The 14,333-nt window shown below is 48.6% G+C and overlaps 3 protein-coding genes across 3 annotated transcripts; 1 reads left to right on the forward strand and 2 right to left on the reverse strand.

The window, feature by feature from the left end:
• Positions 1–365: 365 nt before the first annotated feature.
• LOC127331694 (inactive beta-amylase 9) lies at positions 366–2,517 on the forward strand. Its single transcript, XM_051357871.2, has 3 exons — positions 366–728; positions 820–1,314; positions 1,411–2,517. The coding sequence occupies exons 1-3, from the start codon at positions 528–530 to the stop codon at positions 2,293–2,295; spliced, it is 1,581 nt and encodes a 526-aa protein (XP_051213831.1). The 5' UTR covers positions 366–527; the 3' UTR covers positions 2,296–2,517.
• A 685-nt stretch (positions 2,518–3,202) lies between these two features.
• LOC127331695 (tubby-like F-box protein 11) lies at positions 3,203–7,168 on the reverse strand. The gene is made up of 5 exons (XM_051357872.2): positions 6,510–7,168; positions 4,909–4,996; positions 4,702–4,831; positions 4,442–4,579; positions 3,203–3,836 (listed from the first exon to the last, which is right to left on the reverse strand). The coding sequence occupies exons 1-5, from the start codon at positions 6,840–6,842 to the stop codon at positions 3,362–3,364; spliced, it is 1,164 nt and encodes a 387-aa protein (XP_051213832.1). The 5' UTR covers positions 6,843–7,168; the 3' UTR covers positions 3,203–3,361.
• Positions 7,169–7,893: 725 nt separating this feature from the next.
• On the reverse strand, positions 7,894–12,356 carry LOC127331696 (sodium/hydrogen exchanger 1). Its single transcript, XM_051357873.1, has 14 exons — positions 11,760–12,356; positions 11,533–11,651; positions 10,855–10,952; positions 10,655–10,714; positions 10,517–10,563; positions 10,192–10,386; positions 10,051–10,097; positions 9,898–9,964; positions 9,707–9,807; positions 9,504–9,605; positions 9,269–9,407; positions 9,133–9,195; positions 8,782–8,865; positions 7,894–8,680 (listed from the first exon to the last, which is right to left on the reverse strand). Exons 1-14 carry the CDS (start codon positions 11,940–11,942, stop codon positions 8,354–8,356), a joined length of 1,632 nt encoding a protein of 543 aa, XP_051213833.1. The 5' UTR covers positions 11,943–12,356; the 3' UTR covers positions 7,894–8,353.
• Positions 12,357–14,333: the final 1,977 nt, after the last annotated feature.

Genomic DNA, 14,333 nt, shown 5'->3' on the forward strand with positions numbered 1-14,333 from the left:
CCGCCCTCCATGACGCGGGGAAGGACAAACCTTTGCCGGTGACGGCGACGGGGAGAGTGTGGACGATGGGGTGGCCGCCAGCTGGAGTGAGGGGGATTTTTTCATTGTTGTGTTGGTAGTGCACGTGTTTCGTGATTGAAATCATTGTGCATCGCCAAATCCATTTATCCGAACAGGTAATTACATCTTTCTTAGTGAATATATGAAATCCCATAATTATTTGTACATTCTTCTTTCAAATTTTGTAGGTGGGTGTTATGGATTAGGGGCACTGACTAATAATAGTAGAACTAAATTCCCTAAATTTTCTGAAGTTGGGTCTTCCATGTCCCCCCACGTTCTTGTTCGCCCCTCCGCGCGTTTCGCTCCTTTGCCCGTTCCCGCCAGCAATCCTCCTATAAATACTACCACGCCGGAAGCAACCCACGGATGCTAAGCTCCAAACGCCGAAGCAAAGTGGGCCGCCCAATCACGTCCCCGATCTTGAGACTCTTCTTCTCATTCGCTACCAGGCTCAAGAAAAGGCCATGGAGGCCCTGCTAACACAGCACGCCGCCACGGCGTCGCCCTCCAAGAGGCGCCTGCGGGGGGCCGGACACGCGGCGCCGGGCAGGGTGGAGTTCGGACGCGCGCGGCGCAGCGGCAGCGCGAGGGACGTCCTGAGCGTCGCCGGGCTCGGCCGCTTCTTCGGCCAGGCCGCCGGCGCCGGCAGCAAGAACTCCCGCGGCGTATGTACTTAATTACACAGCGAGAATCGTACAACAATAATTAGCTTCAATTAAGGCGCGAATCTGACAGTTCAAACACGCACCATGCCAGGTGGAGGACGTCGGCACGGTGCGGCTCTTCGTGGGCCTGCCGATCAACTCGGTAACGGACGGCGCGGCGGTGAACAGCGCCAGGGGCATCGAGGCCGGGATACGCGCCGTCAAGCTCCTCGGCGCCGACGGCGTGGAGCTGCAGGTGTTCTGGTCCGTGGTGCAGCCGGAGTCGCCGGACCGCTTCTCGTGGGCTGGGTACCGTGCCGTGGCCGACATGGCCCGCGCCGAGGGCCTCAGCCTCCGCGTCTCCCTCCGCATCCACGGTTCTCCGGGCGGCAACGTGCCGAAGCTCCCGGCCTGGGTCGGCTCCGCCGCCGCCACCGACCGGGACATCCTCTTCACCGACCGCAACGGTGACCGCCACGAGGACTGCCTCTCCTTCGCCGTCGACGAGCTCCCCGTGCTCGCCGGCTTGTCCCCGCTCCAGCGCTACGAGGCCTTCTTCCGCAGCTTCGCCAACGCCTTCGAGGACCTCTTCGAATCCACCATCACCGTACGTAGTTCACCAATGTGCCATCGCCATATTCCATTTCTCCATTTTTAAAAATTTAAACTACGTACGATCGACCTTGATCGCTAATCTAATCAGGACGTGACGGTGGGGCTGGGGCCGAACGGCGAGCTCCGGTACCCGTCGTACCCGCCGGGGAGCGACGCGACCAAGTTCATCGGCGTGGGCGAGTTCCAGTGCTACGACAAGTACATGCTGGCCCAGCTGAGGCAGCACGCGGAGGCGTTCGGCCAGCCGCTGTGGGGGCTCTCCGGCCCGCACGACACGCCGCGGTACCACGAGTCGCCGGACTCGTGCGACTTCTTCCGGGACCAGGGCGGGTCGTGGCAGAGCCCCTACGGCGACTTCTTCCTCTCCTGGTACGCCGGGAAGCTGCTCAGCCACGGCGACCGCGTGCTGGGCATGGCGAGCCGCGTCTTCGGCAACAAGCCCGTCGAGCTGTCGGCCAAGGTGCCGTTCATGCACTGGTTCCACGGCGCCAAGTCGCGGCCGGCGGAGGCGGTGGCGGGGTTCTACAAGAGCAACAAGAAGAACGGCTACAGCCCCGTGGCCAAGGTGTTCGCCAGCCACGGCTGCACCATGGTGGTGCCCGGCATGGACGTGTGCATGAACAAGCAGCACCGGAGCACGGGGTCCAGCCCGGACCAGCTGCTGGTGCAGATCAAGAACGCGTGCCGGCGGCACGGCGCACGGATCGCCGGCGAGAACGCGTCGCTGGTGATGACGCACACCAGCAGCTTCTCCAGGATCAGGAGCAACATCCTCACCACGGAGCGGATGCGGCCGTCGCACTTCACGTACCAGCGGATGGGGGCGCAGTTCTTCTCGCCGGAGCACTGGCCCCAGTTCACCGAGTTCGTGCGCAGCGTCGTCTGCGGCGAGTGGGACGAGGACGACGAGGAGCGCCAGATGGCCGCCGCCGTCTCCGGCAGCGCCAAGGCCTGGGACGCGCAAGCAGTTTGACACTTGATGATTTAAAATTCATGAATACCCTTACTGATCATGCGTACGTACTGTGCACTCTCAATCCATCTCCTTGGACCACTGCTAGATTTCTCTACTGGTAGTCCTTGATTAGCCGAGATGAGATGAGAAGTGAGATGATCCAATTAATTATTAGTGGATCAGAGTTCAACTGTACATGAATTTTATAATTTGGAGGCTGTATCACGAACTTATGATGATTATATTGGCCCAGTACAAGACCCCTGTCTCCATAAGAAATGAGACTATATTACTGCTAATGCAATTTTGTCAACTCAGTGCCCAGTTCTGCTGCAACTCCAGCTCAATTAAGTAAACAATTGCCGTCACTGGATTTACAGTGAACTGAATCGCATCCCATGCCTGATAAAATTATCCAACCTTTACTGCCAAAACTTTATTCCAGAAAGCCATAAACGTCAGAAATTCTTTCTTTACCAAGAACTCAATGACAGTCACGGAAACCACAAACAGAAAACACATAATAACATAATCTTTAATATACAGCAAGCAAGATAGAAATTGTGTCTAAAGCATGGTCTCTCTTCCAATGTGAATAACGGCAATTTCCAAAATACATACAACCGGGGTAAAGAATGGGACTTATTGGCAACAAGAAAAAAACAGAGGAATTGCAAGCCACACGCAGCTAGATTTCTATTTACATTATGATGTTATTTAACACTTTCCAATTACCTACTCTTGGTAATTCTGTGCCTAGAATGGACTTCTGGTTTATTCCAGTTACTTGCTTCAACAGTCTACTGGTTGATCGACAACTGCAGTTATAATGTTACTTCCAAGTCAGGTTTAATATCTTGTATTCGGTAGGTAGGTGACACCAATCTGGTGGTTAGATATCCTAACAGTCAGCAGAAATGCTTGATTGAAGCTAACTTTTCTTATGTCCGAAGATCTCCAGAAGTTCGAAGCAAGTCGATACAGTGCAAGCAACATCCAGATGCACCATTAATATATGATTCGTCATTAAATTGGCATGACTAAAGATTTTTTTAAAAAGAAACCGTAGATTAGCACCTCTGTCTCATTCGCATGCTAATTTGGTGTCGAAGCTGCTCAGGCAGATTGCAAATGCCTGAAACGCCGATAGCGGGTAACGGTAGTCCATGGTGAACAGGTCCTTCCCTATCTTACCAAATTGGAGGGTGGTGTCGTCATGCTCCTGGTTAGTTGGAGCACTCTCATCAGTAGCCACCAGCTGAAAGTTTTTCACTGATGCAACTGTCACCCGTCCATGGAAGTTGAGGCACCAACACTGCAGATGTTCATGCCACCTGGGAGACTTGTTCTTCAGCACTAACTGACGTTCCTCTTGATCTTGACTGGATAATGGAGCGGTGAAACTGTCCATTCGAGATGATTTAGACTTGAAGAATGGGATTGATGCAGAAGAGTTGTCGTTACTGAAAGGAAATCCAGTCTGCGTTGGAGCTGTTCCGCCTTGTTCAATTGCTGATACAGGGATGGAATCCATAACACATCGCATCCTTCTTGGGCCCCTACAGAAAATGAATGTGGCACATCATCGTTAACGATGTTTCTTTAATGATACAAAAAAATTCTGATGCATTATTCATGAACACATAGCTTTGCTTACCAACTACAAAGACACGACAATAAAATTCAAACCGGAATTACCAACATGGTGTATATCATTAATTTGTTCAGATATAACTCACACTAGAGCAGTCCACTGAGGAAATCATGAAAAGCCATTATTCAGCTATGGTATGGATCTGCTGATTTTTAGAAAATATCATATTCCTTTCAAATTTATGGACAGTAAGATTGTTAGCAATGGGTTTCTCGACTTTTTTGTTGCTAATAGCATGGTCCTGTAAATAGTGGGTTTTTTTTTGGGAGTGACTATTTCTCAGTCTCAGTCGACTGAGAACTAGTTTCATTCTCATCAAATAATGTCAACAAATCTCAGTTGCAACTCATGTTGCAATTAATGACTAACACGAATCAAGAAGTAAATCAAATGGTGTAGAACTTGACTGAGCAAGAACTTAGTTCTAGCAAACTTTTTTTTACAAAACATATAGGAGTGTGTGAGCATGAAATTTATAAAATGGATGTGTTACCACATTTGATGACATACCTAGATCCCAAAACGTTCAATTCGTAATGAACGTGCGAAACTGGATAGTTCCCAGCAGACCATCTATTTGAAACCACAGCTCCAGCATGAGGTGGATGTGCATCATAGACAGTAAATTTCGTTCTCAAAAAGTTTGATCTGTTGGGTGAAGAATAAAATATTGAATTAGTTTCTCTGTTTTAGCATTTGATTTTGATCATATTTGTTTCGCTCAAACTAGAGCAAGTCATAAACTCCAGGTATTAATGTCGAAGGATCACCTTAACTTGCCAATAAAGGCATAACTCCCCCTTGACGTATCACTCCGGTCAAGTGAAATCAGATATTCGGTACATGTAGGCCTATGGGCTTTGTGTGCAGCGAGTAGGAACTTCCCGTCATCAGTTAGTGCTGAAAAAAGAGCATTGTTCATATAAAATAAACACATACAGACTAAGACTAAATATGTTTTATCTCAGAAAACATACCTTCAGTCAGCCCAATGTACAGGTAATATGTATGAGTACTCCGGTTCCTCCGTATGAAACATTTCATAGGAGCATCCCTTGGGCCAGGCTACATGTTGGAGAGGTATAAGTACAAAGAACTAATATGTAACCAACAGAGGTTATACATTTATAGACCTTAAATCACATATCATTGTCATAAAAACAATAGGAACCTACATATTTACATTTGGTGGTGGAACTTTCATGCAAACCCTGTACAATAACAGTTCTACCTAAGTAACATTTGGCACTGGAATTCTCGTGCTAAACCAACTATGGATTGATCCACCAACAGGGGACAGAAGTAGACAAGAACATATGGGGGCTGCTTCTCGTGTGTGCATTAAAATGGGCTAGCTGCAAGGTGCCAAGTACCCTATTTTTTTCCAATCTAAACCCAAATCTTTCATTTTAGTTAAGCAAATAAAATTGAACTTGAACTTGAACTTGGGGGGGGGCGGTGGCCCTCTCTGGCCTGTGCGTTCCACCATGACGACCATGGAGAAGCACGAGTGCCCGGGGCAGGCGGTAGCAACTAGAGACTCAATACGGCAAGGACCTGACCGTGGGGAAAATAGGCCCCACTTCATGGAGATGATGGTCACGACGGCTCCTTCTTGATGGAGCTCCTCGACTGGGGAAAGCTGGATTATTTTCCAGCATCGGATGATCCTTTCTTTAGCAACCACATCTTAGCGTACATGTCGCCAGTTATCCACTCCGACGTGCTCGTGTTGGAGAACTAGCCGTCTCTTCTACTTCTCAAGAAGCTTTAACCTGTTTTCTTTGACATTTCTCCGGTTGTCCAGTACGTATATATGATTCACGATCTTGTGTCTTCATATTCATGCATTTGGATTATGAAATGAAGTCATGATAACTCAATTGATGGTTGAACAGCAATATAAGTATCAACATTGCACTTTCTAGGCCGGTGCCACTGAATTCTTTGCACAGTTATGGCTTCATTGGTAAAGTTTGGGCCACCTGCAGCTTGCGCTTCACTCTCTTGACCATATAGCGACCGTTATGGCCGAAAAGATCCGGAGAAGGAGATAATGCCATCATCCGCGACTGTGATCCACGAGCAGTAGTGAAGGTGTGTGTGGGTGTGGGGGTGGGGAGGGGGGGGGGGGGGGCATGCCCCCCTGACTTAATCTATTAATCTGATGTTTTTCCCCACTACCTTTTATTCCAAAATGGAAAACTTAAGACCAAGTAAATATGTACCCTGTAGAACTATTTCCACATGGACGGGCACCTTCTTTGATAATCAAAGGGATTTTGTCCCCGATTTCCATGAGAAGTAATCGATAGTACAAAACTAACATTGTCGCCACACATTCCATCAATCTAATTCACAAACAAAACCATACGCCGGCACACAAAAATTACTCCTGGATTACTAGACAAGATAATGGCAGCCTAGGAGGGAAACGAGTTAGATTTGAACACTAGGCTGCCATGACGAATTGCGGAACTATCAGTATGTAAATGGTGACCAGCTATCAGAGCAAGAGAGAGATTCAGAATGGGCAGGAAATTTTTTTTTCGATAAAGGAATGGCCAGGAGCTGCTACCTGCTTGACAGAGATGGGGAAGGTGAGCCTCCCTGACTCCTCGGGGACGCGCACGATCTCCTTCACGACGCCCCTCCAGGTCCGGCAGACCCCGGCGCAGGCCACCACGTCCCGGCGGCGCGGCCACCGCGGCTCCGCCTCCTCGACCCTCGCCAGCACCTCCCGCAGGAGTTCCGGGGGCAGCTCCGCCCAGCAGCAGCCCTGCCGCGTCGCCTCCTCCGGCGCGACCGCCGCCACCCGCCGGACCGACGGCGTCCTGGACCGGAGCAGGCCGCGCCGGGAGATGGCGCCCACCTCGCCCTTCATCTCCCGGAGCATGCCCCTGAACGACATCGCCCCCGAAAAACCAAATCGGCTCCGAAGACTCTCCCGCGCGCGATCCGATTTCCCTTCAGAATCCGCCAGGAAACCGCGGTCTCCGGCGAGCGCGCCGCTCGGCTTCAGGCTCCGATCACGGCAGCCTGGCAGAAGAGATCGCGCCGGATTTGAGAGCGCAAGAAGGAGGATTGGAATTGGCACCGATCGATCGCGCAACCCCCCGTGCTATCCTGCCGCTTGTTTATATGCGGGAGAACAGTCAGATAGAGATTGGCAAGGAGGGAAGGGATCAAAGGAAGAAAGTGCGCTGTGCAGTAATCTGTACGCAGCTGGCAGGAAAACTGTACACACTGGTAAGTACTCTGGGAAAACTACCCAGCATCTCTGTCAGGAGAAGACTATTTAGAGTTCCAAGAAAACGGTAAAGACCTTTCCTTTTTTATCTGCAAAGATAAAGATCATTTCTTTCTCTGAAGAAACAGTTTTAATCTAGACAGTTGTCAAGGAAACATCCTGAATTTTGGAGAGCTTCTGCTACCAGGAAGGAAGATGGTCTTTCTTTTTCTTTGCTTGATGGAGATTGTACTTGCGCAACCGAGCTACCCGTCCAACCGAGCTACCCGTCCTGGATTCCTGATGAAGAATGGTGAGCCTCCCTCCCAGTCGCCGGGAGTAGGGAAATGTCACTCTCCGTTGTCAGAAAAGGTTAGAAATGGAAAGTGCTGACCAAATCCAACCAAACCAAACCCGTATGGCGACTGGATCTGAAACATGGCGATTCTTGGAAACGAACCAAACGAATCAGCTGATGAGAGAAAGAGGCAATAAATCTTGCTACTATGTTTAGCCTAACATGCGGTGTCATAACTAACTGTAGCAGAGTGCCCGTATGTTGCTACAAAAGTAGCAGAAAATGAGCCTAATCATGTGGCAGATAAAACAGGCAACTGAAACTCGGAAATAGCAAATTTGCCCGCATCTTTCAAATTATGACTGTATTCGACATCAACACATGGTACAATAGTCAGTTCAAATGTTTAATACAAGACGGATAACTTGCCCAGCATGAGTTCTTTGTAGCAACCAGGCTACAAAATAATCACTTATTTGACAAAGCTTGGCACAATACACACCACTCCATTAGAAAATGGGGGAGGAGATTAAGCAGGAGGTCAGATTCCGAGCAAGGAGCAAGGAATGACCAGTTTGCTGTAGTAGCGATCATAAGATACAGGTGGCTTGTTATTAATCTACCAAAATTTACAGGCTTGTCGTAACCGATAAGGCGATGGCCGCATCATCGTTACTCAGGGTTCATCTTCCTGTTGGTGCCGTAACCAACCGTTCATCTGAACCATGATCAGAAGGCCCCTTTCTTTAACCTTCTGGATCGCCGAACAATGAGCCACTCATAAGCAGCCATACTTTGTATATACGCTGAAAACTCGCTTTCTTCTGAAGCTGTAATGCTCCCTTCTCTTTGTAACAGTTCAAGCGTCTTCTGAAGCTGTCATGGCTTCTCGGTTTTATATGGACGTTAACCGCTCGATGGGTACATTCGGATCAGTGGGTGATCCTGGGGTGTAGGGCACGAACCCGCGCCCTCCGAACATCGGGCGCATCAGTGCATCATCAAACTTGCGCCAGTAGTAGTGGACGGTGTGGGTTGGCTTGGTCAGGAGCATCCGGAGGCTGGAGGGCCTAACCATGGGGATAGCCGTCTCCAGGTCCGAGCCTATCAAGCTTGTCAGGAGAGGAGAGTGCAGGGATTTCGGTGACGAGGGCTCCGAGATGGCACTGCTCGATGCAGGCAGCAGGAACCGGATCAGAGGCTTTGTCATCATGCCAAACAGCTGTTAAACATGTTACATGTCAGATGGTTCGACAGAACCAGAATATGATACTGCCTCGGATATGCGTAAGATAGGTATTGCAACAAGATGAGATGACTCACCATGGTACTAAACAGAACGACGGTGATGGTGCTGGTGATCATTATCGCGTTGCCGTGTAGCTGTGTGTGACCTGCCCTGGTAAACTGCAATTCCAATACAAAGGGTAAGCTTGCAGAAAAAAAACCTACATACTTGCAGAGTTGAACTTGATACAAATTGGAGTACAAGCAAACTATGCAAACATTCCACGGACTAGTTGCATCGACAAGAGATATTTCAGAAACTGGCAACTTAAGGATTTACGAATACTATTTATGGCCTCTTATTTGAAAACAACGGTCTGCCGGAACCAATCAATAGTCAAGGAGGAAATAGCCAGAAACAGTGTGCAAAAATGGTCTTGAACCGACCTTATTGTAAGCAAGAGCAATTGACACAGCTCCTCTCATTAGCCCAGCCCACCATATTACGACCTATTAAAAGAAATTCAGTTAGCATATGTTAACTCAATTTGACTGGCAATGGTCCAATGCAACAATTACTCACTTGCTGCCTCCAGCTTATTTTTTCAGCGGGCGTCTTCTTTGTTAAGTTGGATAAGAACGAGAGCGGGAAAACAAAAGCAGCTCTTCCAACCAGAACCAATCCTAGCAAAATTGAACTTACCCCGATGGACTTGCCGGGGCTGCAATGAGAAAGTGTAAGATTGACTGTTCGAAAGAAGGACATGAAATAGAAATTAGGTAATGCAATTTAGAGGTGACAAGTACATATCTCTGACCTGTCAGAGGCGAATTTCCACTTCTCAATATCCAATGCATCCATCCCAACATAGAGGAAGAGAAAAGTCTCAGCGATGAAGGACAAGGTTGCAAAAGCATGCCTAAGTAGATGAAAAGGTTGACAAAAGTAAGCCTGCAGTTTTTCACTGAACTGAAGATAGAGTACTAGTAACATAGCATGGACTAAGGACTATATAATTACTTGGTTGTAACTCTTGAGCTCTCTGTCACATTATGCCAAGTATAGTGTGACATCACAATACCACAGAAGAATACAGTGAGGATGCCACTCAAATCTAGAAGCTGCAAAGATGAAATAAACAGGGTGAGTTCATACATTCAAACTGCTAATTACAATGTTAGTATCGGTGTTGTATCAAATCAGACGTGCACCTCAGCTAGCATATATGAGAGGTAGGCCATGAGCATCATAAGTGCAACTTCACGGTCAGTAGAATGCCTGAAATAAGTTCAGCAAAAAACCAGGTTAGCAGTATTAAACATAAACATCGAGGCTTAATAAAAAAAATTGGGGGTTGAACAAACCTTCCTATGTACAGTTTCTTGATTATGTACGCACTGAGCAATCCAGACTGACAATTGCAGAAAGAATGTCAAATCCATGCGGTCACTGATCCATTTAGTGAAATAAAGGAGTGCAAAAGTGAGAACATAAAACAAACTTACAAATACTCCTAGGAAGGTGCTTGACACAAATAAGTACAAGAAGTTCCCCAAAAACTTCAGAATGACCATTGTGTCGATGTGGTTAAGGTCAAAGTTCTGGAGTGCGTTGAAAAGCACGACTGATGTGGCGTCGTTCACAACACCTTCACCGAAAACGAGACTATACAGAAAGGGCGTCTCATCCTGATTGAGAACCTGTTTTTTTTATAAAGATTAGTAAACAGCAGATTCAGTCACGGTTTTACATGAGCTACTAAATTCAGAGAATCATGGCACTTCCTCCAGAAAAAAAAAAGAGGATCATGAGAACATTTGATTAACAAACCTGTAAAGTGCAGACAGAATCTGTCGCCGAAAAAATAGCTCCAATTGCTGCAGATGCAACACATCAGAAAGAGGTGAGGCTCATGCTGATAACTTAGTTGCAGGATGCAGATCATGTGGAAAAGTAAAGGCAGCTTACCAAGAAAATCCCCCACATCCAGTGTCCCAATATTCATTCTGCTGAATATTGCAATGGCAGCTGAAAAAGGTAATCGGGTATGGTCAGTCAGAGAAGTCTAAGATAACCCATTGGAGAACAATCTATTTCGTCTAGTACTCTCGACAAATTATCACCAAGAGAATATGAAACAAGTATTTCTGTGGGAAAAAGGGGCATACCAAGAGATATGGTGAAGAATGATATCATTGTCCCAACAGCACCAAATAATGTGATGGTCATGAAATTCCGGAAGAACTGCTTCTTCTTGACCTGGAAACTGATGAGAAATGGTTGTGAGAACCTCTCAGAAGCGTATTCATTCAGAAGGGATCTGAATGCTTAAAAAAAAAATTCAGACTATCTTTTTCGAGAATAGAAGGTGTATCAACCACATAGAAGAAGAGGTAAAAATTCAGACTATCATGAGTTAGATTCATTAGTAGCACTCCTGTCTGTACAGACCAAATATTAAATCCATGAACCAAGGATGGGGCCCTAAGCCCCAATAGAGAACTACACAAGTGCAGTAAAAACATATCCAGCGAAAGTAACATTAGTAGATTATGTTCCAGGATGGAGCAAGATTCAAGATTACCAATCAGCAGAAGCATCTGCTTGCGAGTCGAGGCAGGTGTGGCAGATGGGTGAGAAGAGAAGAATCCGTGTTTCCCCATAGATAAATTTCTACTCGTACAATAAAGAATGAAGCCCACATGCAGAGGTCATTTTTTTTACAGTACGGTGTACAGCTAGGCCCATAGCAAGAAAAGAAGATCGAAAACACACTGCGGCAGACAGGCGATCGAGATCCCCACCGGAGAACGAAAAGCTTGTCCCAGGAATCTGTGTTGTCTTACCCCGCGTTGAAGATGATGGGTGGCAGGAGGTATATGAAGAAGAGGTCCTCGCTGAAGACGAGCACGTGCGAGCTCTTCCCCTGGGTGGTGAGCAGGATCACCACGCCGGTGCACAGCCCCTGGAGGAGGAGGAACGAGTAGCTTTAGCGACGGCGGCCGGCCCGAATAGAAAAAATTGCGGCGAGAGGAGGGGAGCGGAATTGATGGAAGAAAGAGAGAGAGCTTACGATGATTAGCGCGGTGATGGACTCGTTGAGCCAGCGGTTCTCCTCGAGGAGGTGCCCGAGGACGATGCAGGCGCAGAGCAGCGCCACGAAGAGGTTGATGGAGACCACGGACGCGTGGTCCGAGGTGGAGAGCGCGCCGCCCAGCTGCCGCGCCAGCTGCGACGCCAGCACGCCCATCCCCATCCCGCCGCCGCCGCCTCTTGCGTCCTCCGGCGAGCGGGCGTACGAAGAAGACGCGAGCTTTGAACGAAAACCAATCTAGCCCCTGGGGAAATGGGTGGCGGGGACGGGAATTCGGCGGCGAGACGTGGCCTCCTCCTCGCGGCGGAATCCGGAAACGAATCGGCAGGAGGAGGAAGAAGCAAGCTTTTCCCCTGTTTCTTTCTTGCCCGCCGCTTCGTCCCCAGGCCGCCGAGGAGGGGTGGGGGAAGGAACGAGAAGCGCGGAAGATTCGGGATAAATAGGGGAGGGAGATGAGCAGATTAGCGCAGCCGCGCCGAGCGGATTCCGCGACGGGGAGGTCGGGATTCTGCTGCTAGTTTTGGTTTCTGGTTACGCGCGAGCGCGAGCGAGCGGAATCTCAGGGAAAGAAAAAGGCTTCGTGGTTTGGTTGGCCTGGCTCGTATATAAAGAGCGCGCGAGAAAGGGGAAGACGGTTCGTGATGCTCCGGCGAGCCGGCGGCCGGACGCGTGGAGGACGGGGAGCGGGTGGCGGCGGTGAATGGTGTTCGGAGGTTGAGCAGCGGATGCGGGGTGCCGGCGTGACGTCTGACGTGGCCGGGGGATCTGGTCCGATCTGGAGCGTCCAGGTGGATCCCCCGTGTCCACCCGTGTTTGGATCGTGGCATCGTCTTTGTCTCTTTTCCTATGTTTAAGTGGAGTGAAATTCAGCCAGGATCCCTGAATTTTACAGAACTTAGGAATACCCGACTTACCTCATTAGGATGGTTGAGTTTAACTCCCGCCTAAGTTGACACCCTAGACCATTTAATGCTTACGCGTAAAGATTTGTGTAACTCAAGATATATCAGATGACTGCCTGTCGGTGGCGGGTGGGGCCACACTCGGGCAACCCGACCCATGGTCGGGGGTGTGATGAATAGTGCATATATCTAAGACATAGTATGAAAAATCTAGCCCGTCTATTTTGGCCAACGCTAGGTGTCTTCTGGAGGTTTCGAGCGTATCATCCTCAACCTTTGGACCTGAATTGCAGGATCACACCCTCTCACCTTCCATTGGTTTTCTAGTTCCCACACTAGGACCAAACCGGAGGAACAAATCCCTCATCTCCCGTCATCATCCCGACGCAGGGCTCCTGCATGTAAGAGGGCATGAGTGTAGCTTTGTTGTAATTTGTGGACGCCACTAAGGAAGACCACCAATGTGCAAGACAGCGACACATGTCCTCCGTTGTAGCACTGTAACGGCACCTTGCAACATTGTCATCATAGGCATGTAGCAACACACGACATTCTACAACAAATGCGGTGATGATGACCGGTTTACAACATTGGTAGTAGGGCCTGCATCGCTCTCGAGATGTCGCCATGAAGCAACGCTATCATGCTCTCGCCGTTTGTAGCATCTTCGACTCTGCTCGCAGCATCGTCGGTGGCACCCATCAAGCTCGAGAATTTTCCTTACAGCAAGGCATGCTCCCCCTTCTAGCAGTGTTGTTGCAGTGCTCTAGAAGAACACCTCCCGCTTTGCAGCAGTACTAGGCGGCTCGCGGAGGGGAGGTGCTTGGGGGAAAGGTCATGGTAGCAGTTTGCTTCACGCGCTCACGTGGAGAGATAATGAGGATTAGGCACGTTGGCGAGGGTAATAGTTGAGAAGAAGTAAGGGTAGGCAATGGTGGGGCGTTGGGCGGTGGTTTCTCACTTGCAGTAAATGGCAAGGATGATGGGGAGAGTTGGGCGCGGCTTCCTTTTGTCTAGCCACAATAGGAGGGCATGTGGCAAGCAATTAGAGCGGATTGAAAAGCAGGATCCTCCGGGTGAATCGTAACATTTTTCATCTTTTTTTGATACGAACATAACTTTTCTTTCTTTTTTTCACGAAGATAAACACAAAGTGTTGGTTTAGAAGAAGAAACACGAGTCGCTGGATGCTCCTAGCGTTTCTTGCCTCGTGAGGAATGGATGTGGTTAACAACAGAGTATGGGTTGATTCTTCACGAAATGCTTTGCTATACGGCTAGGCAACTTGCCTTTTTAAGAGCGTCACATGTCATCTTATAGAGAACGAACCACCTGTCGCAAAATCATTTCATTTCCATCCATGCACTTGTATGCCCAAAAAGGAGCACTGCTACTAGCTCGCTGCTCCTAGATTGTTCCACGCACTTCCAAATTTAATTGTTTAACCAGTTAACCTAATTAGCTCGTTGGCTTCAGTTCCCGGCGTGACCAAACTTTCCGTGCTGCCACGGGCTAGATATAGTAGTTAGCTTGTGATCTACTACCTGTGTTTGAAGGAATAAAGCGTACACGTATTCTAAGATGAACTTAACTATAAAAATTGAGCAACGAAAGCTTGATTATATTATACTTCCTCCGTTCCTTTCTATAC

This window comes from Lolium perenne, chromosome 2 (assembly GCF_019359855.2).
Source record: "Lolium perenne isolate Kyuss_39 chromosome 2, Kyuss_2.0, whole genome shotgun sequence".
NCBI classification, from domain to species: Eukaryota; Viridiplantae; Streptophyta; class Magnoliopsida; order Poales; family Poaceae; genus Lolium; species Lolium perenne.